At 36.7% G+C, this 27,077-nt stretch overlaps 1 protein-coding gene across 2 annotated transcripts in view; it reads right to left on the bottom strand.

The window, feature by feature from the left end:
* TBC1D19 (TBC1 domain family member 19) overlaps positions 1-26,819 on the bottom strand; it is a 97,277-nt gene extending 70,458 nt beyond the window's left edge. The window contains exons 1-8 of one of the 2 annotated variants that reach the window (XM_051964595.1): positions 26,486-26,819; positions 15,921-15,993; positions 14,952-14,997; positions 13,065-13,140; positions 9,207-9,281; positions 7,020-7,083; positions 5,997-6,043; positions 2,710-2,820 (exon numbers count right to left, since the gene is read on the bottom strand). In XM_051964595.1, coding sequence (XP_051820555.1) covers positions 2,710-2,820; positions 5,997-6,043; positions 7,020-7,083; positions 9,207-9,281; positions 13,065-13,140; positions 14,952-14,997; positions 15,921-15,993; positions 26,486-26,584 — 591 coding nt within the window. In that variant the 5' untranslated portion in view covers positions 26,585-26,819. Of the gene's footprint in view, positions 1-2,709; positions 2,821-5,996; positions 6,044-7,019; positions 7,084-9,206; positions 9,282-13,064; positions 13,141-14,951; positions 14,998-15,920; positions 15,994-24,393; positions 24,567-26,485 lie in introns of those variants that run through there. The other variant, XM_051964596.1, reaches the window with a different exon arrangement.
* Positions 26,820-27,077: the final 258 nt, after the last annotated feature.

Genomic DNA, 27,077 nt, shown 5'->3' with positions numbered 1-27,077 from the left:
AATCAAATCCTTTCCCCAGATTTTCCTTTTCTTAATAAATCCTATTTTTATAGTTCTATGGTTTAAAAAAAAAATCCTATTTTAGCCACAATCTTTTGAAATAGAGAGCATAAGTATTATTATTCTCAGTTTGCAGGTTAAAAAAATGGAAGCTCCAAGCAGTTGAATGCCCTCTCCCATGGTCAAATACCTAGCAGGTAGTGGAGGCAGGTGTTGAACTCTGGTCTTCTAACTCATTTCTACACTTCTTGATTTAATTACTAAAGATGATTATTGTAAAGAACTGCTATGTTCTGTTCTCTTAATTGTTGTGGAAATGTTCATATGAGGAGTGCATTATCACTTTCTACATCATGGTTTGGGTTATTTCTCTTTAACCACACAGGCTCAAAGTATAATTTTTAAATGACAAGTAATTAATTAGATACTTTTAATATCTAAAACTACATAAATTATTTTTCCAGCTGAAATTAAATCAAATGTATTAGGAAAATAAAGACAAAGAACATTTACACCCTAGACATTTTTTAATAATTTTTATAATTCATGAAAAAAGAAGTAATCACAAGTGTCTAGAATAATTATTCTTTTGAAATCCTTAAACTATGATCAGAATCCACACAATTTTATTATATTCCAGTTTTACAGATTATTTTTACCTGCTATTTTAAAAAAATATTTTTTCATAGCTATAAATCTTAGAACACTAAGATATCAGAAAATTCAAAGATGCATGGTGGACATAAAAAGGCTGGAATATATTAGCAGACCATTAGCAATGATGGCTTCCATAGCAAAAGCTGCAACAAAATGTGGCAGCAAAGACATGCACGGCTAGAACAGGGCAAAGCTGATCCTTAGCACAAGTGAAGACTGACAGTGCTAGGACGGACCATTAGTCCTGATTATTATATTATATATATATATATATAATATAGTGTGCTAGGACGGAATCTTTTCTGGGCTTGAATCTCATTTCAAACATTCTCTAATTGGGTCACTGTGAGATAGGACCCCAGGCTTCTGCATGTCTGACACTCAGTAGCTTCATCTATAAAACGAGATAATAATGGCAGCTAATTTTCATGGCTACGGAGTTCAAAGTGGTAGTTTCATTTGTAGGCAGAAGTGCTAAATGAAAAATTCCTTCTTCCAGTGCTGGTCAGTTCCTTTTCTTCACCCTGGAGTCTTAAAGACATTTGCCCAGACAATGGTGTTAAACTCAATACAAAAATGACAAAATAACAACCAAAACCCAGATCTCTGACTGCAGTACTTCTCTTCCTGTAGCACTTAGAAAACCACAACTTAACATTATCTATGTTGCACTATATATTTTTTTAAACTCTGCTAAATACTTTCTAATTACATTTTAATCCGATTCCGGTACCACTATTAGGATACAGCCCCGCCAGTGAGATGCCTCTAGTCTGGAATACTAGGGGGGTTAAGCTTCTAGGTTATGGAAGGCATCTAGCTAAATGCTTAAAAAAAAAAATCAAAGAGCAGTTCTTACCCTCAAAGGATCATAACTAACAGGATACAACGTGCAAATATAACTATGTTCAAATAAAGTATATACAGGAAAAATCAGCAATAATGTCAGAGGAAAAGCAAATGAGACTCAGGTATTTCACACCTTTTTATGGCATACAGTTGATTGAGTTTGTATCAATAAGTACCTACTATGCGCCAAGGACTGTGCCAAGTGCTAAGAAGACAGATGAGAAAAAGACAGTCCCTTAAGGAGCTTACAATTCTAATGAAGCAAGACAAGAAAGAAAACTGAAAAATGGACTGGGAAGAAATAGCTGGCTCAAGGGTATGATGTCCCGGGAGCCAAACCCACTCAGAGCCACTGATGGAAAGTGAAGAGTTACCTAGAAAGTTTTGAGCCCTGTAAAAAGTAAGGCTATGAAGTAAGGCTACGGGAGAGTTTGTGGCTCTACTCTCCAGCTCTCCACTCCGAGGGAAGAAGTGATTGAAGGTGCTGAGTGAATCTACATAGTGATAAGATTTCAGGAGAACCATTTATTCTGAGGTTAGGGAGTCAAAGCTAAGCAGAGCAGGCTAATGGAAAATGAAGAGTTACCCAGAAAGTTCTGAGTCCTCTCTAAAGAAAGACTTTGGGAGGAGTTTAATTGCTCTGCCCCTCGACCCTTCTAAGGAAGATAATTTGATTCCATTCATGTATCTTAGCACTTTCATAGATTCCTTATTTATTTTATTGTACTGATGGTCTGTATTAAATAAAGAACAATTTTCAATGCAAACATCAGAAGTTTCAGAGTTCTAATAATATCTGGCCTATTTATTTTGCATTTACAATTCATGAATCAGCCAAGAGTGCAGAACTCTATAAAAAGTTTTGCTATGATCAATAAAAGTAACAAAAATGGTATGACATTTATGGGTGACTGACTCAGCAAACACTATATCAATAGTGAGTTATTCTTTATATCCTGCAACTTTTTGTTATACTCTTTTTTATTCCTTAGTTAATATATTGTTTTCTTTCAAATGTTTATGTATTTTAGAATGATTCTTGATATGAATGCTTTTTATAAAGCATATATAAAAGTTATACTCAAAAAACCTTCGATCCACTCATTTCACTGGTTTTCTTGAAGTTTGAAATATATTATGGACACAAATATTTAGCTTAAAAATTTGCACTTTTAACAGTTATTTTTAAATGGCTTTACTTACCAATTCAGAGATATATTTCACTTTCAGAGGAACCTGGATTAAACCCAAATGAGTTCTTAAATTAAGATGATCACCATTTTCATAATTTGGGTTGCGAAGATTAATTAACACCTTTAAAAAACAAACAACAAATTAGTCATTATCTATATGAATTATTAGACTTTAAATGCAACTAAACCTACAGCATAGAATTACTAAGTGACTAGGCTATTAGAATAAGCAGAAAATCTAATCACCAAAACTTTAAGATATAAATAACCACATATTAAAACACACTTAAAAGTTTTTACTTTTTGTCCCAAAACATAGGAGCTTAGTAATAAATAGGAATGTCTTAACTGTAGAGATAATGAATTATAAGAACAGATTTCCAAGGAAAGGGATTTTCCTCCATCTTTCTCAAGAATTTTAAGATTGACCACCAGTTACTTAGAAAGGTAAGAGTGAACTGTTAGAAGCAATTTCACTAATTTTAATAATATAAAAATTAATATACAGGGTGTTAGGAACCTAATTCTTAAATATGTGATACTAAAAGCTTCTTTTTAAGAACCATACATCATATATGTATACATTCTGTAATATATTTATTCTACAATATAATAGCACATAATTGGCACTCAATAAATACTGAACAAAATCAAACTGGTGGAAAAATAAAGCTACAAATATATAAAAATCAAGAAAAAAAAATCCCGAGTTTATTTCATTTCTTAACTTAGAGATACTAAGACGTTGTGAAAATTACCTAGTCAAAGAATGATGGTTAATTGCCTATGTATTAGGAATACAATATTGGGAATATAAAGACAAAATTAAATGGTCATTGCCATCACGGGGCTCATACGATTGGAAAAAACAACACATAGGTAAGTAAATACATTGAAAATCAAATGGAGACAATGACAAGTGAAGAGGCCCAATGAAGAAGGGGGCACTTCAGCGAGTAATGATAAAAGGCAGAAGCCAGGAAGGAACCAATTCCAGGCTTAGGGAACAGCCTATGCAAGGACACAAAGAGAGGAGATGAAATGTCATCTATGAGACACAGCAGGAAGGCCATTTAGTGCATATAACAATGGAAACCCTCAAAGATGGGTAAGAGCCAGAATGTGAAGGACTTTGGCAAAGAGAAGAATATGAATTTGTTCCAAGAGATAGTGAGAAGCCAAAGAATCGCTGAACAGGGAGCAATGGGGTAAGCTGTTCTTTAGTCAGTCAGTCAATAAAAATGCACAAAATGTCTACTCTGTGTCAGGTACTGTGCTGAGTGCTGGGGACACAAGAAAAGCCAAAGCCAGTCCCTGCCCTCAGCAGGTTCACAGCCTCATGGAGGGGGCCACACGAAGGTGGCCATCGATGCAAGGACAAACTGGAGATAATCAACAGAGGGAAGGGCTAAGAGGTAAGGAGGCCTGGGCAAGCTTTGTAGAAGGTGGGAGCAAGCCAAGGAAGGCTAGAGGCAGATACAAAGGAGCACAGACAAGAGGCATTACCAAGGTCAAATCCACCGGACCTGGCATCAGATTGGAGATAGGGTAAGGAGAGAGGAGCAATCCCAGAGGGCTTGTAGTGTTCTGGTTGGTACAGAGTTCTGGCCCATAACAAGGGCTGAGAAGGGTGAGACGAGGGGAGTCCGGAGGAAGAGAGGTTTGGGGGAACCTCTTTGAGTTAAGGTCTGGGACACGCTGAGTTAAGATGTCTACAGGACATACAGCACAAGATGGCCGAGAAGCAGTTAGGGGGAATCAGGAAAGCATTCATTAACAACATTATGTCCAACAAATACCTTGAAGAGAGGATCCCAAGAGGTAAAGGGGAGTCCGTGTCAAACATGGGGGTAAGGTCAGTAGCAGCCAGGAGGTGCAGTGTGAGCACAATGAGACAGTTTGTCTGAATCACAGAATACAAGTTGGGGTATTAGGTTGGAGCTAGGTGATACAGGGTTTCAAAGCTAAACAAGGGGTTTAAATTCTGTCCGAGAAATTACTCAGAAATCACTGACATTGATTGGATAGGAGAAATCATATATGAGATCTGCATCTGAGAAACATCATTTTGGCAGCTGTATGGAACATGGAGTAGGGAGAGACTTGAGACACGGAGAACAAACAGGAGGCTGCTGCAATGATTTGGGTGAAGGCTGATAAGGGCTTGCACTACAGGAGGGCTAGGGATTGTGTGAGAAAAGAGAAGAGATATGCTGGAGGCATTTTTAATGAGGTAACAAATATGCATACATCTTCTAGAGCATCTTGGCAAAAAGCAGAACTGGAGATGCTACAATTGTCTTAAAAATAACTTTATTCTTCAATAGATAAAAGACCTGATGAGAATTACTGTTTTGAACTTTACTCTGACCAAGAGAGAAGAACTAATGCTGAAACAGAACTTGTCAAGTGACACTGCTATTTTAGAATATATACCATAGTGAGTTTTGGAAAGATGGAGAAATGAACTTTCTCAAAGACTTCAGCTTCTCAGCCTCTCCACTTTCATAGGAAGAAAAGTTTCTCCAAAAATTATCTTTTTAAAAAAAATAAGATTTGCAGAAAGAGAGAAAAATTGAATACACCATAGACTATTCTATTCAACAAAATTAAGAATTATATACAAAGAGTAAATAAAATGATGCCCATATGTATATTCAAGCCTTTTTGAAACAAAAGATTCCAGGAACTCCAAGCAAGACTAAGTGGGTAGGGAAATCTGACATACAAAATAATTAAATTCCATATAAAAGTTATTCAGCATCTGAAAAACTACAGTGAGGGTGACCTGATACTGTTTCAAGGAATTTGGAATTAGGGGAAGTAGAAGTGTCTGGAAGAAATATGATCTCCAATGATCTGGGGAAGGGAAGAATTATATATATAATTTAGGTATATATATACACATATAATTTAGGGATATATATATATACATACATACACATATAATTTATATATATGTATATATATATGTGTGTGTGTGTGTGTGTTTGTGTGTGTGTGTGTGTGTGTGTGTATGTATATTTATATATAATTTAGGTAGTCCTTCTGATTACCTAAATCACTTGTTACTTTACCCTGGCAATGGTGAGATTTTCTCAGAAAAGATAAACCATTATTAGTTTAAAAAACCAGCATTATTATTTTCTCAATAGATTTATATTTTCAACCCCTTTCCAATTTTCAATATTTTTTCCTCTTCACCAGTGTTAATATGTATGGAGATTTTCCAGCAATATTAGCATATCTCTAATCCACATTATTTTTTTTTTTTTAAATCCATTTAGCAGTGTTTACCTCAAGAAAATCTTTAGGAGCATAAACAGGTCTGAAAAGGCTCAAATCTAGAATGAAAAAGATTGAAAGAAAACTTCATTTAAAACCTTATTATTGAGCATTTAAATAATAAACTACATGAATTTGATTAATATTTTTATAATGTTACTATGGAAACAGTTGACAAAAGTCTTATGTTATAACCAAAAAATTACTTTTTTTTATTATAAATTTGTAAATACCCATTTAACTATATCTTGACAGAATATCAAATTAGGAAAATACAAAAAATATAACTTTAAATAAGGGTAATGTGTTTTCTGTTTTGTTAATTAATGCTTCTCAAAATAGTCACAAAACCTTCTACATAAATTTGTTTTAAGTAACAATAACAATTGCTCACAGTTAAATAGCTTTTTAATGTTCATAAAGAGATTTCCTCATGATAACTTTGTGAGGCAGGTACTTCATTTTACACATAAAAAAATGAGATGTAAAGAGAGATTATGGGACTTGCCCATGGTTACACAGTGAATAAGTGGCAGAGTCCAGACATAAACTAGGATTTGTAATGACTTCAAATCCATTGCTCTTTTCACTGTTCCATAATATTCTTAAAAAAAAAAAAAAACAGCTTGGAAAATTCCAATTCATATTGTATTATTTAATATCTTTAAAACATTAATTGAATATGGGAAATATTCAGTTTAAATACATATATTTGTATATGGTTCTAGAAGTAAGCAGAGTTAAAAACAAGAACATTAAAAGACTAATTTTAAGGTTAAATGATGCAAATTGTCTTCAATATTGATTAGGAAAAGAGGTCAATCTAGTTGGAATTATTTAAAGATGGAATAAAAAGTTAAACAAATTATATAATAGATATAGATATAATTTAATTATATAAACTTACTGGGGATAAAAAATAAGCTACTAAATTTCCTGAACAATTGTCACATAGGCTAATTTAGATTCATAATTGTGGACTAGATAATTTTGTATTACTCTTTACACTAGGAAAAAAAATGTAATTTGACATACCTGGTTCATCTGTTCCCATTTCATTCCACTTATTGAGAAGTTCCTTTTGCTCTACAACGGGTCTCTACCAAAAAAAAAAAAAAAGGTTATTCTTCAATTTTTAAAAATTTTATGAACTTTAGCCATGTCTTTGAAAACAAATATTTTCTAAAATTGTATGCTGTTCTATACATAGTAACAGCAGTACTGTGTGACAATCAACTATGACAGACATGGCTCTTCTCAGCAATACAATGATCCAAGACAATCCCAAAACACTCATGATGGAAAATGCTCTCCACCTCCAGAAAAATAAGTGATGGAAACTAAATGAAAGCTGAAACATACTGTTTTCATTTTTTTCTTTTTTCCCCCTTTTGTTCTGTTTCTTTTTTTTTTTCACAACATAATTAATATGGAAATAGGTTTTACATGATTGAACATTTATCACCTAGATCATACTGCTTACCATGTCAGGGAGGGGGGAGGGCAAGAAGGAAGAAAGGAAGAAAATTTGGAATTCAAAATTTTACAGGAAATAAATATTAAAAGTTGTCTTTACATATAACTGGAAAAAATAAAACAGTATTTTTAAAAATAAAAAATAAATATTATCCTAACATGAGAAAGAATTGTATTACAGATGGTGACTTAGCTAATAAACTTCAGAGGCTTGTTATTTCCTTGCACTCTTTATCTCTGCTCAACAAGATTCTACCAAGCCAAAATTCATTAAATGGACTAGCAAGTTAGTATCATATAAAAACCAGCTCCTTGTCAGAAAATCAATTTCTGCAAATTATGTTGTTTATGTTGATTAGCTATTTTCAGATTCCTCACACTCCTTAAAAGGCTTATAATTCCCACTGGAGCTCTACCTACTGGAGAGGGAATATCTCTGATACTTTCACTACATTAAGACATTCTCATGATGCTTAATTTTTTCACACTTGAGCAATAGACAAGTAAGCACCAAGGGATACCAGGCTTAAGACTTGAAAATGAGAAGGAGAAAAATAAGAAGTACATAAGATAGTACATTTTTAGAGAAACTGCCTTATGTTTAAACAACTGGATTTTCTCCAATAATAGAGAACAACTTATCAGTTATTACTCTTCAGGGGTCCTCAAACTACGGCCCGAGGGCCAGATGCAGCAGCTGAGGACGATTATCCCCCTCACCCAGAGCTATGAAGTTTCTTTATTTAAAGGCCCACAAAACAAAGTTTTTGTTTTTACTATAGTCCGGCTCTCCAACAGTCTGAGGGACAGTGAACTGGTCCCCTATTTAAAAAGTTTGAGGACTCCTTCAGATGATTAAGGAATTGAAGAAGCAGTGAAATTGTATAAACTACTAGAAACAGTCACCATGGAATTTCCAAGCTAAATTCTGAATTGTAGCTCTGATTCGTTATTTCTAAGTAAATCATAATTCTAGGAAGAAGGGGGAAAATGAAGAAAAGAAGGAAGGGAAAGAGGATGGGAGAAAAGGAAAGAAGGAAGGGAGGGAGTGTGGGAGGGAAGGAAGGAAGAGAAGAAAAGAGGGTGGGAGAGAAGGAAGGAAGGAAGGAAGGAGGGAGGGAGGGAAGGAAGGAAGGAAGAAAGGAAAGAAGACCAAACTACCAGAAAGTTCTGCCAGATCAAGATGGAAAGGTTCAAGGAGATTCGCTGGTTTACATAGAATTTATGTTGAAGGCAAAAAAAGCTACTGGTGTTGATTGAAGCCTTTGAGTCTCTATAATTAATATTCTGGTTAACTTTTTTAATGTAATGGTTATTTAACTAGTCTTTATTTCTGATTAAAGGAATCAAAAATGAAAATGAAATTGCTAAAAGCCACACACACACACACACACACACACACACACACACATTTATAATAATTATTCATATTAATATTGTAGTAGATAAGCTTCAAGTGTTTGTGATTTGATTAACTAATCCCTGAAAAAAACATGAATGAAATATATGTTTGCATTTAAGAAACTATTCTTGGAAACAAAGGTATGTCATAGTACCCACAGAGGACTGAATTGACATTCATTATGGAAAATGCATATAACCTTCTCAAAAGAGATTATCATACTATGTAAACAATACAGAGAAACATGAATTACTTCTGGCTAAACTGTAACTATTTCTCATAGCACCTTCCACGAGTATTAACTTCACTTTAAAATACATAAACAATAAAAATGTTAACAGTACCTTCCGTGCCAATGGGATACTTAATTCAGTACACATACTATTTAGACTCTTCAAAATTCTTTTCTCCCAACTTCCCTGAAACATATATAAAACCAGTAAATTTTTCCTTTAATTCATGTTTAAAATTGGTTAACATAAAAATTTTACATAAAATTAATACAGAATAAAAACATTTTTAATGGTGGTTAGTAATCTTAATTTTTGTTAATAAGATGTATTGGTAGTTGGAAGAACATTAAATTAATTTTAAGCATTTTTGAAATGATTATAAAAGTTGAGATTATAGAATCATTAGCAATATTTTGTTATTTCAATACCAATAGCAAATTATGTGATTTTATTATTCACATAGCATGTTATGTCATTCTTTGAAATTACATAAGCCGCCATCACAAAATATATTTGCCATATCATTAAAATATGCCTAGATAGTAACAACAGATTATGGTACCTAATCCACAGAGACAGAATAAAATCAGATTAAAAGAAATAACAAAGTGAGAAGTGAGAAACTGAGGAGTCAAAAATGTTAACTTGATTGAAAGCCTGAATTAATTATGATGGAAGAACTATACTACCATTCAAAGTAATAGAGAAATTGGTGAGAGGAGAGAATTTAGTGGAAAAAGGAAATAAATTCGAATCTGGATATATTGAGTTTAAGACTTTATGGAACATCCCATTGAGATCTCCAATTAGCATTTAGGGACATAAGACTGGAAGCCAGAATAAGGTTAGAGCTAGATAAGCAGACCTGAGATATGTCTGCACAGAGATAAAAACTAAAACAATAGGAGCTGATGAGGTCTTGTTCCCCTGATAAGGGTGTACAGGGAGAAGAGAAGAGGACAGAGGACAGAACCCTGAGGAGGTCATTCATATGGAGATAACATGGAGAAAGATCATAAAGATTATCTGGATGGGAAAAAAAAAAAAAAAAACAAGAGTTTTCCTGAGGTTTGTTATTGCCTGCAGTGCCAACTTTTCATACAGCCAGGAAACTGATGAATGCTTGGTGAAAGAAGGAAACAAGAAATGAGAGAAGTAGAGATTAAAAAACACATTCATGAATTTTTACAGATCCATATTTGTAATTAGAAAAACAAAGACCCTGGGAAAAGCAATCCCCTGTTTAAAAAAAAAAAAAAAAAAACCTGCTTCCTTTCTCACTAATGCAAATTTATTATGACTTGATTTTTTTCTCCCTTTCTTCAAGGTAGTTCCTTTTTATACCTACTTGGTCGATATTAAAAATTATAATAGCGTTTTCTAGTTTTCCTAGAAATTCAGCAGTTACTGTGACTTTTGTATGGCTATTATTTTTTCCACTTGCTCACTTTTCTTTCTCTCAGGGCTGTTATGTGGGACAACTTTCATAGGAGGAGAGAAAGGTTCTTCTTTGATTACTGCTGCCCTCCTAACCTCAAAATCTAATGATATCATTCTCAATAGTCCTTATTATCTATGGAGAGGAAAGATAAAACCTCCAAAAACTTTAAAAGGATGTTGGGAAATTTTAATAATGTTAGATAGTAAGATTTTAATACAAATGCTCATTTATTATCTGTTATATACAAGCCAAAAAAAAAAAAAAGAGTAATAAGTAAATTGTTTATTAGACACTGAGAAAAATAAGCTTTTTAAGTTTAGAACAGTGAATATTAGTACAAAATGTAGACTTGCAAAATAAATAAAAGCTTTGAACATTGATTAAAAGGAAAATGAACAGTGACTTCCTTTTTTACATTCTAAAATTTTAATATAGGAAGACATTACCTTTTATTGTAAACTACTTCCTGAATGAAATTACTATCCACTTACATTCACTTTCCATTACAAGTGATATCTACAGTACTGACTCAAAGGATTTCAAACAGCTTCATATGTATTATCTACACCATGAATATTAAAAAGTTTATTACTAAAAAAGGCCAGTGAATCAATAAGATTTTTAAAATTATTTTTGGCAGCATCACACCAATTTTTAATATGCTTAAGACAATTGAATAAGAATTTTTTTTTAATTTCAACAATCTGTTTCTATTATACTTAACATGTAAAAAGGCCCTTTGGAGCTTTAGATGTTACAAATGCTTCTTTCTCAAAACAACAATGTTACATAGGAAAAAAAGCAGGTTTTAAGACAATATCTTAGTATCTGATGGCTAAATAAAACTGTTAACATTCTAAAAAATAATAATAAATTCAAACTAAAACCTTGATCAACATAAAGCCCAGGAAGTCATATTTTCCTACAAAATAATAATATAAAACTGGGTACTTTTCTTTTTGTATGTATTTACAGTAAATATTAAAAAAATGATAATACTAACTGGAAATTCTACCATATCTCAAACTCCTTTTTCTGTTGTAAGACAGCACTCTGCCATTCCTCATTTGTAGAATGAAATGGATGAAGAAAATAAATTGTTAGGGGCCTTTTAACTGTAACATTTAATGATTTTGTGGCCATAAATGCTTTTACAATCCATATGTCAAGGAACTAATTGGTAATTAGTTCTCTCTTCCCCTCTTGACTCAAAAAGCTCTATTTCACTTCTAGAAATTCTATACATCCTAAAAGTCAAAGAAGAAAATTTTAATATAATTGAAGTTGATTTGACCTTTTCTAAGAATCTGTTAAAATATAAATATTAATGAAGTCAAATAAAAAATATAATAATGCTGAGACTTCAAGAGATTGTAAGCTCAACAATGTGGGTATTCCTGTGAATAATAATAATAAAAAAATAGCTAGAATATATATAGTGCTTTAAGATTTGCAAAGTGCTTCACAAATAATATTTAGTTTTATCCTCATCATACTCTGGGAGGTTAAGTGCTATTATTATTCCCATTTTACAGATGAGGAAACTGAGATAGACAAAGGTTAACATGCTCTGAGTCACCTGGTTCATGTCTGAGGCAACATTTGAACGCAAGTCTTCCCGACCCGAAGTGAATTATGCAATGTACCATTTAGTTGCTATGTGTATTCACCCTATCTGACTCTCACTCATGCCCTCCCACAAATTCCCCAAATACAGTCCTCCCACATACTTGGGATCTTCCTTTAATATTCAGTCAATTAATTGGTCCATTATCTTTCATTAAGCATCTACTATTTGCCTGGCATTGTGCTGGATGCTAGAGATAGAAAAACAAAGCTTATTCCTGGTATCAAGGCCCTTAATTTCTACGGAGAAAACAAGAGAAGTAACTTTGGAGAGGGGATCACTGGGGGGAAGGGGAGGGTGAGCATCACAAAAGGTCTCAGGCAGGAGTTAGCCACTGAGTTGAATTTGGAAAGTACCTCAGGGTTCTAAAGGGCAGAAGTGATTCCAGGCCCAGAAGCAGGATATGGGATGCTCTGTGTGTGTGTGATGTGTAGGGGAGGAATCAGGAAATATGAAGGACAGGAATATATAATAACTCTAGAAAGATGAGCTACAACAAGGTTCCAATGCTTCAAAGACTCTGTCCTGGGTCATTCTTCATCCATCTTGCTCTTTCTGTCTCTCTCCCTGTCTCTTTTTATCTGTCTGTGTCTGTCTTTCTCTCTCCATTTTTTGTCATATTTAATATTTCGGGACAATATGGGATGAGATTTTTTTTTCTTCCTCTTTTCTCCAGTGGTTGCTATAATTATTGGCTCTGATGTTTTGATTAGAATTGCTAAACAGATTCAAAAAAAATTTTTTTGCTATATTTCTCATGCCTCAATAGTTGTTCATAGCCGCTTTTACCAAGGTTTCATATAATGAATAAATACTTATAAGATTAGTAAAGGTTTTTCAGTTAGTGGTAGGAAAATATATATCTATATATACATATTTATACAAATGAATAATATCCAACCTGTGCTTTTCTCATGTATACCAAAGGTTCTTTTAGATGTTCAGGGGGTGCTGCAGGATGCCTAGGTAAAGGAAACCTGGAAAAATACATAAAAATACATAATAAATACATTAAAAAATCATAAAAGGAGATTGAAGGTTTACATTATATGTAACAATTTGTGGGTTCTGTGAGTATGTTTTAATTAAAGTATTCTTATTTCTACAGCACACATTATTAATGAAATAGCATGGTTATCCACAGTCCTAAGACCAACCTGTAAAGACTTATTTTTACTTCTTATCTCAATAACAGTAACTGGAATTTACAAAGCATACTGAAAAATTCTAAAAGCCGTACGCTTTGTATAAAATGTGTAATTTATAAATTTACATAATTTGAAGTGTACAATGTAAATCATTCACTTTTAACTATTTTCAAATTAAATCACTTCTTTTTCAGAAACTTGTGAACATTTATAAGTGTTTTAAGTAATAATATAATTATTTCAAACCACTGTGAAATCAGAAAACTTTAACCAAATGCAGATATGGAAGGGATACATCTTGTACTTTACTAAAAATGCAGATTAGAAGGTCAGAGGCTGTGAGGACTCCTATTTTCTGCAGGAAAAGTCTAAAGGAGATGCTTGAACCCAAGAAAATATAGAAAGAAGCAACAAAGTATTATACAGCTATCTGTAACTCAACATCAAATTTGCTCTTCAAAAATAAGCTTGATAAATATGGAAATATGTATAGAAGAATTGCTCATGTTTAATATATATTGGATTACTTGCTGTCTGTGGTGGGGAAAGGGAGAAAAATTTGGAATACAAGGCTTTGCAAAGTGAATACTGCAAACTATCTTTGAATGTATTTTGAAAATAAAAAAAGCCAATATCATCAAAAACAAGAAGTATAAACTATTAATAACAGTTTTGTTCAAGGAGATCTGGTTATATTTTAAATGCTTTAGTAGTCTGCTTCTACCTTCCCCTCTAAGTTTTACATTTCCAGCTTTCCTTGAACAACACATCAGAGTAAAGAAGAGAATGTCCAGAAGTCCCAGTCATGAATCTTTAGTGTTGTTGCTGTTGCTGTTCAGCCATGTCCGACTCTTCACGATCCATGGACTACACTTTTCATAGAGTTTTCGTGGCAAATACCGGAATGGCTTGAAATTTCCTTCTCAAGTGGATTAAGGCAAATAGTGTTAAGAGACTTGTATAAATGTCTGAGTCCTGATCTGAATTCAGGTTTTCCTGACTCCAGGCCCTGTGCTCTATCTAATAAAAGACATTATAATACTGGTACTGGTAGAGAAGGAAGGCCATATGGTCACCATTATTTGGTGTTATAGTAAAAATAGGCACTATACATTACTAAGTGCATAAGAAAGTATTATGCTGATGATAAGAGTTAAATCTTTTTATGAGTCTTATTCTATTTCTTACTTCAATGTCTTAATAGATCTGTAATTTTACTAGGTAAGGGTAGGTACACTCATCGAAGGTGAAGCACTCAACTCCATGCCATCTTACCCTGTTAAACCTTGATCTCATCATTTCCTAAAATTCTATAGAGGAACTACTGAATGCTATCCAGAGCAAAGCTAAGAACCAGAAATTGAACCTATAACAATAAAAGTCAAAAAGATTTACACAAAATTAGTGAATTTCTACAGTAAGGTAGGGGTAATAATATTTCAACACTAATATCTTAAATAAAATATCAATTGTACCAAGAAGATATACACAGCACCTCTTCTAAGACCTCCAAGTATTTTCACATCGATTATTTCATCTATCTTCACAACATCTTTATGTGATAGTTAAGGACAGGAAATGAGAAAAATATCATGCATGCAGTATGACAGAGAAATATAAAAACAGGTGGAAAAACTCACACAGTCAGTTCACTATAAACAGCATTCTGAAGTTTCTTCTCCCAACCTGTAAAAATAAAACATTTTCAATATATAGGTTTCAATGAAAAATTATATGTCATTATTAATTATATAATGTGAAACTATGTTATATTGATTTTCATTCCCTAAAATTCTCCTACACATACACCAAGTCCCATTAGCTAACAATGGGTACCTGAGTCAATTATCCTTGATAAAACAGCACCATTTTCTTGGGCTAGGAGTACCATTTAACCCTATTTTCTTTTGTCAGGATACACAATATTTCTGGGTGCTATGTACAGTGGTAAAAAAAATAATAATTTTATTATATATTTATATGTAATTATATATAATTTATTTATTATCTATTTATTATATATAATAGTAAAAAGATTAGTAATAAAAGGATCTAATACTTGGCATGTCAAAGTCTTGCTGGGGCTTAGCTATTAAAGTAATTTGGACAAGGTGAGTTTTTAAGGTCTTTCCCTATATCTCTGCCCTTCAGGTATGTGCATGTATAAGCATGTATACACACACACACACACATACACACACACACTTTAATTTGCTATTTTATCTCTTCTTTTTCAGTTGGGAAAAACAGATGAGGGATATGAAGAAAGGAGGAATACAAAAGAAAAAATAAATGGAAAATCACAAGCTAAAAGTAAACAAAAGTAAACAAATCATGTTTGTTAGACTCATTATATGTTATATACATTATGCTTAATATATTTTTCATCTGGAATAGAGTCATTTATATTCATTAATGTAATCAGTCATTTACCCAGCATTTACAGAGTTTTCAGAAATTCTCTCTACACAACTAGAAACCCCTTCACTCTTTGAATTTACTACTCATTCTTTTCCACAAAGAGACCAGATCAGGTGGGGTGGAGGTGGAGGTGGAGAGGTAAAGTCTTTGAGTATAACAAAAAATTAAAAAGAGTTAAATTTACAAACCTGTTATTCTAAAGAACTCCTTAATATCTTCTTTGAGTGATTCAAGTTTAATCTCAGGTTTCTGAAGACTAACCTGTTATGGTAAAAAAAAAAAAAATTGTCAAAGCTTTTTTGGTTAATATTGATTCCAGTTCAACCCAAGAGAGATATGGTAAATGTATATATACACTGCAAAGAAACTCTATTTCTCTGTCGCAACATCATAAAACATCTATCTTTTGGAAAGCCTAAGGAAGGACTTTATCACTTCTTCCTAAAACAGGAGGATCATGGATGATAGTTTGTAATCCACTCAAAATATAGAGCCTTGTAGTTTATGCATATTTAGCTTTTTTACATATAAACCTCAATAGTGAAGCAATAGATCTAAATTCTTCTATACATCTCTATGATGTGTAAAGACTGACTGTTCTTTAGAAGTTAACCCTTTAGATAAATTTTTATAAAAGTACTGAGAGATATTTGTATGTGATTTTTTTTAACTTTCTCTAAATTTGCACTAAATAAACATAGGATCACTCATTCCTCATACAGATACCTTCCTTAACTTCATCGAGCTTTTCATTCAAATTGTACTTTTTATTTTAATTTTCTCCCCAAACAGAAGACAGTATGATATAGAAAAAAGTTTTCAATTCAGAGTTAGATAAGTTGTGCTTAACTCCTAGCCCCAACCACATACTACTTGTATAACTCATGCTCTGAACATGAAGAAGGATACTGGGCAAGGAATGGATCGGGATGGGAGTGGCAGGGGAAGAAAAATGAATTTTGTTGTGGACATACTGAGTTTGAGATCCTTATAGGATACAGGCATTAAAGTGGGGCAGGAGAAGTGATGTATGAGTTGGCTGTGGGTTTTGAGAAGTTCACCAAGGGAGAGTGAGAAACAGAAGAAGCAGGTCCAGGCCAGGCCCTTGAAAAACATCTGCAGTCAGAAGATGTGACAAAGAAGAACTGGCAAAGTGGCAGCCACACAGAGGAAGTCATAGAAGAAGAAAGAAAAGGAGAGAGAGAGAGAGGAAGAGGAAGAAAGAGGGGGGAAGAGAAGAAGGGAGGGAGGGAGAACAAAAACAGAGAGACACACAGAGATAGAAGCAGAAGGAGAGAGAAGGAACTGAGAGAGAGGGAAAGAAGGAATCAAAAGACAGAGAAAAGGAACTGAATGACTGTAATGGGCTGAGGCTTGAGTTGATGCACTGAGGTCCCAAGCACATGAGGAAAAATAGTAATTGGACCATACTCTATTAATATATAAGCTTGGAGAAAGAATGGCCCCCACCCACTCTTTGTGCAAGTCCTGATGTGTTGTATAGGAAATGACGATTTTGGTGGGTGGAGGCAGGGGAGTGGAAATGAATCGGACCTCAGTGCATCAACTCAAGCCTCAGCCCATTACAAATGACAGAGACAGATAGAGAAGGAACCAAAAGACAGAGACAGATACACAAAGATAGAGACAGACACATACACACACACATACATACAGAGAGAGAAAGACAGACAGAGAAGGAACCAAAAGACAGAGACAGATACACAAAGACAGAGACAGACAGACAGACACACACATACACATACAGAGAGAGAGAAAGAGAGAGAGAGAGAGAGAAATTCAGATTCACAAAAGCCTTTGTTCTGTAGGAGAATGTAGTAAATTAATAGTGTCAAATGTTGCATAGGTAAAAAAGGAAAAGGCCTGGAAAGGGTCATGAAATTTATCTGTTAAGCAGTCATTGCTGAGTATCCAACAAGATGGAGGGTTTCCTTCAAGCTTCATGATCTCTCTCACACTCTTCAAAATAAGAATTAAGTTTAAGAAATAAGGTGATTTCAACTGTCTCCATAGTATGGGACATCAAGAAACCAAAGAGGGCAAAAACACAAAGAATTAGCAATATAGAAAAAATCCCTCATCCCCGCTCCATTCACTCAGTCACTCTTCCCCTACAACCCACCCCGTGCCCAGAAGCAGGGTCACCAAAGTCAACCCATAGGGTCTATCCCCGACCTTTGACTTCCCAGTGTGCACATCTCCAAATGCAAGAAATTTGCTCAGCCTGCAATAGCAGCACAATCCCAGTGGAGCTTAGGTGGAGAACAGAAAACCAGGAAGAAAAAAGCCAGCTGCCTATGGGTAAGGCTGCAGAGCACTCAAGAAGTCTGGGCCAAGGGCCAGGGCCAGCCATCTGGGTCAGTTCGGGTTCCCTTAGAAGCCCCTTGGGCAGATAAGAAAGCCAGTATCTCATGAATTGCTACCTTAGAAAGGAGGCTGAGAGAACCCCGAGCTGCAGCCTCCAAGGAACCTGTCATCAAAAAGGAGGGGGAAAGAGTGCATTAGAGGAAAGTAAGGGGAAAAATTGAAATCACCAAAGATCTCAAGGGGAAGAAAACTCAAGACTTTGAGCACAAACATAGAAGACAAAGGGAAGATGTTAAAGTTGAAAGGGAAATAAACTCTGATGATGAGAGTTACAGGACCTTGGAGAGGGAGAAAATCATCTGAGATAGCTCCCTGGAATTTTAAAATCCTCTAATAACTGCACTTGAGGAAATGGCTGAAGCTGGCTGTTTTTCCATCTAACTTTGCATTTTAGGAGCTAACTGATATTTATGTCACATGGATGTTGCTTTGATTTTTCCTGGCAAAACAACTAGGGGGTTTGAGGGTGGGAACCACTTGGAAGGGACAGTGCTTAATTTTGCCTACAGCCCAGTAAGCTTCCTGAGATTGGGGGTATGGACAAATAACAACTATCCCCCAATTTATTTGCTGAGGAGAGGCAGAGAAGCACATCAGTTTTTAAAGTTTCCACGTTCTGAGCTCTAACTCCCAAATTTTCACTAAGGCACTCCTGAAGAGCTCAGAGGCTATCAATCTAGCAGAAATGGCTCCTGCTTACACAAAGTAGAGAGAACATTAAGTACCAGTCTAATTTTTTGTTTTGTTTTTGTTTGTTTTGTTTTGTTTTTTAGTGTGTTATTACTCCTTGAGTAGAAGTGGATATTTCTGGTCTTAGTGACATCTTTCCTCATTGAGAGGCAACTGTCAACAGAAGGAATTTCCTGCACTAAACAAGATGACCACTGACAGGATCCCAAAGTTTGGCATCATTGGGAGTTTTCTGAGCCAACTTGGGAGTTCCTGATTGTATTCAGTAGGGGAGACCAGCTGAAGCAGTGACATTTGAGCTGGCAGGACCTACCTCTAGCATAGGAAGGCAAAGCCAGACTTTAGAAGAGCACTCAGAAATGCTCCTACTGAGCACTCAAGGCCAGGGGCAGCAAGAAAGCATTTCCCCCCCAAAAAAGGCCCACAGCCCACTTATTTAGGAAGGAAGAATCAAGAGGCAGAAAGTGAAATGCTCAGAGTTTTTCAGTTAATCCCAGGCAATTAAAACTTAGGTCTTCGAGATTTAAACCCAGAGTGCTAACCATGAAATTATGCTATTCATAAAGCAATCTAGATGTTTGGGGGAATCAAAATCAAATTTGCTGGTATATAGTGCTACAATCCGCTCTCCTAAAATTTTCAAAACTAGGGCAATACTTTCTTTCCTCTGGTTCTATGTCACCTCTCCTGTTCTCCACCATCTTCCAGAAATCACTGACTGTGGTTCAGTAATATCATCTGTCAGTTTTCTCAATATCCTAGTATATAGTTTATGTGGGCTCATCAAAAGAAACCATGCTCACATACTGTCTCTCTGGTTTTGACTTAAACTTCCTTTTGGCCATTTTTGTTCTGTCCTTTCAAAAGCAAAGATCATTCTTCTAATCCAAAAAATCAGCAAAGTAATAGTTTGGTATGTTCCTTGGCCCTACATCCAACAGCTGTTATAATAGTCCCATCCACCATGGGCTGTAATACTCTCTTTTTTTGATTATCCTCTTTTCTCTAAAATTGTTAAAATACAAAACAAAAGCATCTTTTTTATAACCTTGACTTTTCTAGCCACCTTCAGCTCATTTTGAACTTCACACACATATATGCATATGTATATGTGTGTATACACACACACACACACACACACACACACACACACACCTTTTACATAAGAATGGAGGTTCCTGAACCTGGGAGAGTTAAGTGACTTGCCTTTGGTGACATAGCTAGTAAGTTTCAGAGATAGAATCTGAATCCACATAATCTTGCTAGCTAACTTTATCCACTGTGTTATACTACTAACAAATAGATATTTTACTTAAAATGAGTCATAAAAAGTACCTAATATACAGAAATACTCATAATTGTATAAATACTTGTAGATATATCTGTAATAACAAATAGTGTAAATAAACATGTCCAAAAGTTAAGACATATTAATATAGTAATGTAATGATACCTAAAATAAGAAATTATGAACATAAAAACATATGAAGAGATCAATATGAAGCAATACAAAATGAAATTAACAGAACCAGAAACAGCATACACATTACAACTCCACATTTTTTAAAAAAGACAATTAAAAAAAAAAAACAAGCAAAAAGTAACCAATCTTTCTCATGGATTTGGAGGTGAATACACATTCTCTAGATTTTCTGCTAATCCATTTGACTCTAAACCTAGATTATAAGGCTTTGTGTAAGATTCTACTCTTTATTTTATACATTTACTTGGTTGTTTTTGATGATGGGTTTTAAGTTTGTGATAAATTTTAAGAAGTTTAAGATGGTCAGTGAGAAGCATTAGAGGCTTCTTCATGTTGTCCCTGGATTCACTCGTTTTATCCTTTTCCTCTCAGTCCTCCATATTAATATTCCTAAATCTCAGGTCTGAACCCATTACTCCCCTTTCAAGATGTCACACAACCTTTCCATTGTCTTTAGATTAAAATAAAACTCCTAAATTTGGCATTTAAAATGCAAAATCATTTGGATCAAGCTACAGTTTTGGAATGACTATATAAACATTTCTTCTTTCTAATACAACTTTCTAGTCAGCTTGTGTTTCTTATCCACAGCATTTCATTGACAAGAATATTAAGTAACCAAAATAATTAAGCACCTACTGATTGACTTCAGGGGTCTGGAAATAAAAAAAGAAACAGTTTCGGTCTAAAACAAACTCACATAGTATTGAAGTGGGATACAAAGTCACACAGAGAAGTAAATACAACATATTTACAAAGTACATGGAAAGTAAATTAGGGGAAAAGGAAACAATAACAAGTGCTGGAGGTGGGGGAAAGTCTAGTGTGGGAAATAAATCTTGAGCTAAGAGAAGTTCCAAGAATTGTAGATGAGGGAGAAGCAGATGGAACCCTGAACAAGAAGAATAAGCAGGGTTCCCTGTGCAGAGAGCAACATGAAACAAGCCTGGAGAGACCGACACATCCAAGGCCAGTACAATCTTTATCCAATCAGAAAACTGAATTTTATCATCGAGGTAACAGGAAGACAGACGTTTCTTGAGCAGCAGAAAAGCATGAGCAGACCCATGCTTCAGGAAGACTATTCTGACAGATAGTGGAGAGACAAGGTGAAGGTAGAGAAGCCACTCAGACAATACTTGTGATTCTCTAGATGAGAGATTAGGAGAAGTGGATGGATGCAAAGAATATCATGTAATTAAAACTGTCAGGACTGAGCAAACAATTGTATAGGAATAGGGAGAGTGAATATGTCAAATCAAGGATGATTCTAACATTGCAAAGGTGGATGACTAGAAGGGTGATGGTATTCTTGAACCAAAATGAAAAATTAAGGAGGAAAGCAAGCAGGCGATGATACAAAAATAGAAGATGGAGGACTAAATATGTCTATTTGGAAATATCTAAATTGATGATCATAGGGCAGGTAGATGGTGCAGTAGATACAGCACTGGCCCTGAAGTCAGGAGGAGCTGGATTCAAATTCAGACTCAGAAATTTAATTAACACTTATCTACTTATTAGTAGAATGGGAGAAGATAAAATCCCTCAGAAACATGAAGAGAAAAGAGAAGACTCAAGACATCATCCAGGTGATTTCAATCCTGCAAAGGAGATTGGGAAGGAAAAGCTACACAAGGAGAATGAAGATCAGAAGAACAATATTATGAAAGCTTAGGAAGAGAAAGATATCCAGGAAAAAAAGTTGTCAATAGTGTCAAAAGGATTTCATTTAGGTGTCATATAAGACAGAGTTTGGTTGGCTGATGAGCTTCAGTTATGCCCAGTGGGGCTCATACAAAACCAGTTATCTAGTTCACATTCGCATGTCTGGAAACTTAGTTGTAAAAGACCAATTCCTTTGAGAAGGACTTAGTGGGAAGAGGGAGAAAAAGATAAAAGGGGGGTCTTGTGAACTTTGGAGGGCCAAAACCTTTTTTTTTCCATCTCTCCTAGCAATATTCCCGACAACCATCAGTCAATAAGCATTTCTTAAGCACCTATTATGTGCTGATTATGAGGAAAGCAAAAAGGCAAAAGATAGTCTCTGTCCCCAGAGAGCTCATAATAGAATAGGAGAGCCAGCATGAAAACAAGTGATGTACAAATAAGGCATATACAGAAAGAAAAAAGGAAATTATCAACAAAAGGAAAACTCTAAATTGAAGAGGATGATGGAAAGATTAAGAGCATGAACAATCTCTTCTAATTTGCTCAGAGTAACTGAGCAATGGAAGAACTGAGAAGTTCGGGTGTTTGAGGCAAGATCTTTCCTCTAGGATGAAGGCAGGAATTGTTGTAGACTGTGAACCAAGCAAGGAACTTATTAAAGAAAGAAGAAAAGTGTCCTGGGAGACAGTAGATAATAGCAACAAGATTCTTGTGTGGGTGACAAATTTGGATTGAATGAAGCACAGAGAACAGGTTCCTGAGCCTTCACTGGGACTCAGGGACAAAGTAGACACACTCCCTAGAAGAAAAGTCCAGAACTCTACAAAAAAGTCTGGCAGAAAGCTGCAGCATCCTTGGAAGGGACTTCATGTACAGCCCCTGATAGGGAGAAGAAAGTCAGCAACTAGGAACTGTGTACACTCCTTTGCCATTTGGCATTCTAAACTTGAGCTAAATTTTAAAAAAACTTTAAAAAAATTAAAATTTAAAAAGCCAACTAATTGATATCAACTGATAATCATGGGGAAGGGGACACAAGTGGGGTCTTGTGAGCTAAAGCCTTAGAAAAACACCCTCCATCTATCCATGTTTTGCCTAGAATTCTTAGGGCACACATAGCCCTCTGAAGTGCTGGAGAAGGAAAAAATAAGCACAAAATGCTACAAAAAGAGGGAGATAGCATCACATTAGATGTGTTCCTCCAGAATGTGTAGAAGACACTCAGTCTCCAATAACTAGACAGGGGGCCTTGGAGACAAACACTGTGGGTGATTCATGGAAAATCATATAACCTCTGACTACTTCAGGCTCTTTCTAAGATTATCCTAGTGAAGTGATGAAAGATAAAGAGAGGAAGGACATAGATAATTATAATATCCAATATTTTTTAATAAAGGTCACATAGCATAATGAATAGAGAGAACCTTACAGGTCACCAAGACCTGGATTCAAGTCCCAACTCTAACAGACTTTGGCTAGGTGATTCTGAGAATGTCATATAATCTCTTGCCCCAGACAACCCTCTGAGACTGTATATTGCAGAGAAGGTAACTATGAGATTCATTGATAAGAGAAAGTTTCCACCACCAACAAAATCACAGGCTCTTTCTAAAAAGAAAAAAAAAATGAACGATGGATTACGGGATTGAAGGAAGGGGAAAAGAGAAGCAGGAAACTCTGTTAGAAGACAAATAATGATAAGGGAATTACAACACTGATGGCACTTGGAAAGCAGAAGATAAAATCATCAAAGGATGCACATTTAGGATTTTTTCTTGGTGACATTTTTTCCACTTAACTTCCTACAATAGATTAACAATTTTAATGAGATTACCATAAGTAAAAATTAGGGAGAGAAAATGTTATTTTAATTGTCATTACCATATTTTCTTTAAACAATTGTTTTATGAAACTAAGATCTTAAAACTTAGAACGGTTAATAATTGATGGAATCCTAATTTTGGAAAAAGAGAAAATCAAGACAATTTCTCTGTAAACCAGAGAAAGGTTTTTAGGTGTAAAGAAGCAGAATATATAGGGATACATAACTAATAGATGTGATAACACAAACACACAAACTAAAAAACCTATTAAACAGCTTTGTAGCATTTAAAAAACTAAATAATAGGTGCTGAAGTTATCCTATCTTTTTAACCCAGATACTAAAAACTGAAATGATGCTACAGCGAACAGTCTTATATTAAATTTCAAATCATGAAAAGAACCTCACTTCCAAAACAAACCCAAAGCTCAAGACTTAAGACGGGCTAGCAAAAATGCTCAGAAGGTAACAGATGTTTTATCCTGCACCCGGGATGAAAAAAGAATAAATTAGGAACTAAGGTTAGATTTAATAGGAGGAGTCTGGGGATCCCAACAGAGGAGGAAATCAAAGTCCCAATAATGTTCAGCCTTCCTCCCGCACTTACTGAAGCCTGAAATCCCAACTGAGTGCTCAACCTGGAGCCTCGGAGCTTCTGGACAATGTGGGCAATAATAACAGACAGATCGGTCTCTTCCTGCAGCATGTTCCCTTGGCGCTGAGGAAAAGTAGCAAGTGGGGGAAACCAATGGGTCCCGGAGAAGAAACGTTAGCCTCAACTGGACTAAAACTTCTCCAGGACCCTTTTAACAAAGGGACGCTTCCGCGTTACCAAGCAACTGCAGACGCTGCCGGTGCGTCCTTCTCCGAGGTCCGCAGTGAGCCCAGAGCTTCTCATCCCAATGGTTCCGCGACAGGAAGGACCCCAGGAAGGCCACAAAGGAGGCGCCTCAAGCCCTCGCCCAGCCCAGACTAAAGGGGGTGCCCATTCTGTCTTGCAATTGTCTCATAGTCTGACATAATCTTCCACATGTGCAGCAGGAAAATAGCAGCTTTTACAGTCATGAAACAGTCATGAAAACGGAAATAAATTTTCAAAATTCAATCTGTACTTCAATAGTGCCTGGGTAGAAAACCACTGATTTGCCAGGTCCCAGACCTGGTGGCCTCTTCTCAAAGCAGTATGACTGGAAGTACTATAGAGTTGGAAAATGGCTGTCCCGAAAGTCATGGTGCACTTTTAAGTTAGTAAAACGTAAAACTTTAAGGTTCCAAAGCTTGAAACTACATGACTAACAGGGGACATCCTGTTATCTACCTCTTACATGAAATACCAAATAAAGGATTTCCCATATTCCGGTGGATCCTAGTCTTCTAATTATCAGTCCTCCCCTGAAAAGCTGTTTTTACTTAATTTCCAAGAGATTTTCTTTTTTTTTTTTCCTACAGTCTTAGTTTGTTTTTTAATTTAAAAGGAATTGAGTCTCAGCTATTAACCAGTCACATCCAATATCTTTTTTTTAAAGTAAATTTTTAAAAATAGAAACAAAAAAAAAAATTCAAACAAACTTAACAGCCAGGATTTTCTCCCTTCTCATTTTTGCCTCCCGGCTTCCTTCAAGTCCCAGCTAAAATCCGATCTTCTACAGGAAGCCTTTCCCAAAGTTAACCTGTGGAAACTCATTTATATAGAAAATAGTTGTTTTCATATAGTTTTCCCCATTTCCCTGTGAGGTCCCTGAGAACAGGGTCAGGTTTTTGTCTTTCTCTGTATGCCCAAGGCTTAGCCCAGTGCCCCGCACGTAGCAGGCCAAAGCTTAATATTCTTAAGCCACTTAATAAATGAGTCAGTTTTTTGACTGAGCGACACACATAAATAAACACGCGTCTATACGGCACAAGCGAATGAATGGCACGGCACTCCTGCCTGCTTGCAAGCTCAAGTACTTTTCAAAGACCAGAATGCAATTCTCAATTCCACAACAAAATTGGGGATTTGGTGAAGGTTCAGAGGAGGGCCAGAACTGCAAATATTCCAAGAGCAGACAGATAATTATCTAGAGAGAGTTGAGCAAAAGCTCCATGACCTTGCCTCTCCGAGGCATCTGTTCCCAAGCTCATGGCCCGCAAGCTGCACGTGCAGATGCAAACCCACCTGTCACTCTCTGAGTTTTAAATCAAAGAGCGGTGTAGGTGTGGGTGCAAGATCGTGGTGGGGCCTGAGTGCAGGAGCGGGTGCTGCTGCTGGGGAGAGGGAGAGAGGGAGAAGGGCCGTAGGGGGGCCGCCCGCCTCCTTCCCGGCCCAGACCCGGAGGCTCCGCGGTCCCGAGCCCTCAGCTGTCAGGGTCCGCCACGCCGCCGGCGAGCAGCCCACCAAGGCGCGGCCGCCGCTTCGGAAGCCCTGGAGGCACCCCGCGGAGCCCGGGAGGACATTCCCGGCAAAGCCCCGGGAGACACTCCCCCGCACAGCCCCCCCGCCCCCGAGACCCGCCCCGACCCGGAGACACCCTCTCTCCGCAGAGCCCCAGAAGACAGCCCTCTCCCCGCCGCGGAGCCCACGGAGCTCCCTCCTCCCCCTCGCGGAGCACTGAGAGACATCCCTCTCAGTGACCCGGGAGCCCCCTCCCCACCGAGTCCCTCCCGCACAGCCCCCCGCCCCAGGATCCCCGCGGAGCCGGGCCGGGCGCGGCCTCCCTCACCCAGGCCTGGCGCTCCAGCTGCGAGTAGAGCCGGGAGCCTTTGAGCTTCTGGACGATATGGGCGATGGTCAGGGACAGGTCCTCCTCCTCCTGCAGCATGGTCCCCGCGGGGCCGGCCAGGGCGCAGGTCGAGGCGAGGCCGAGCCGCGGCGGCACCGAGAGGGGACCCCGGGTCCGAGGTACCGGCGGGGACGCCAGCCCGGCTGGACGCTACACCGGGACTCTGCGGGCGTTACCAGGCAACTGCAGGGCCGGCCGGTCCGTCCCCCTTAGCGCTCCCCAAAGCCCAAAGACCCCGACACAAACGTTCCTGGATCGGCGAAGGACCTGCGCGGAGAGCCTAGCGAAGGAGAGGAAAAGAGGGAGGGAGAGGAAAGAGAGGGAGGGAGGAGAGAAGACAGAGAGGGAGGGACTGGGGAGAGACAAAGGGAGGGAGGAAGGAAGGGAAGAAAAAGGAGGGAAAAGGGGGAAGGGAGAGGGAGACAGACAGAGACAGAGAAGGAAAGAAGAATCCACTTTCTTTCTGAGTTGCTCCACACCTGAGCACCCCAGAAAACCCAGAGGCCTCTTTTCTTCCAAATGAAACAGCAAA

Source organism: Antechinus flavipes, chromosome 6 (genome assembly GCF_016432865.1).
Source record: "Antechinus flavipes isolate AdamAnt ecotype Samford, QLD, Australia chromosome 6, AdamAnt_v2, whole genome shotgun sequence".
Lineage (NCBI taxonomy): Eukaryota > Metazoa > Chordata > Mammalia > Dasyuromorphia > Dasyuridae > Antechinus > Antechinus flavipes.
The sequence above is the reverse complement of the archived record's forward strand: the minus strand, read 5'-3'. Positions and strand labels throughout refer to the sequence as shown.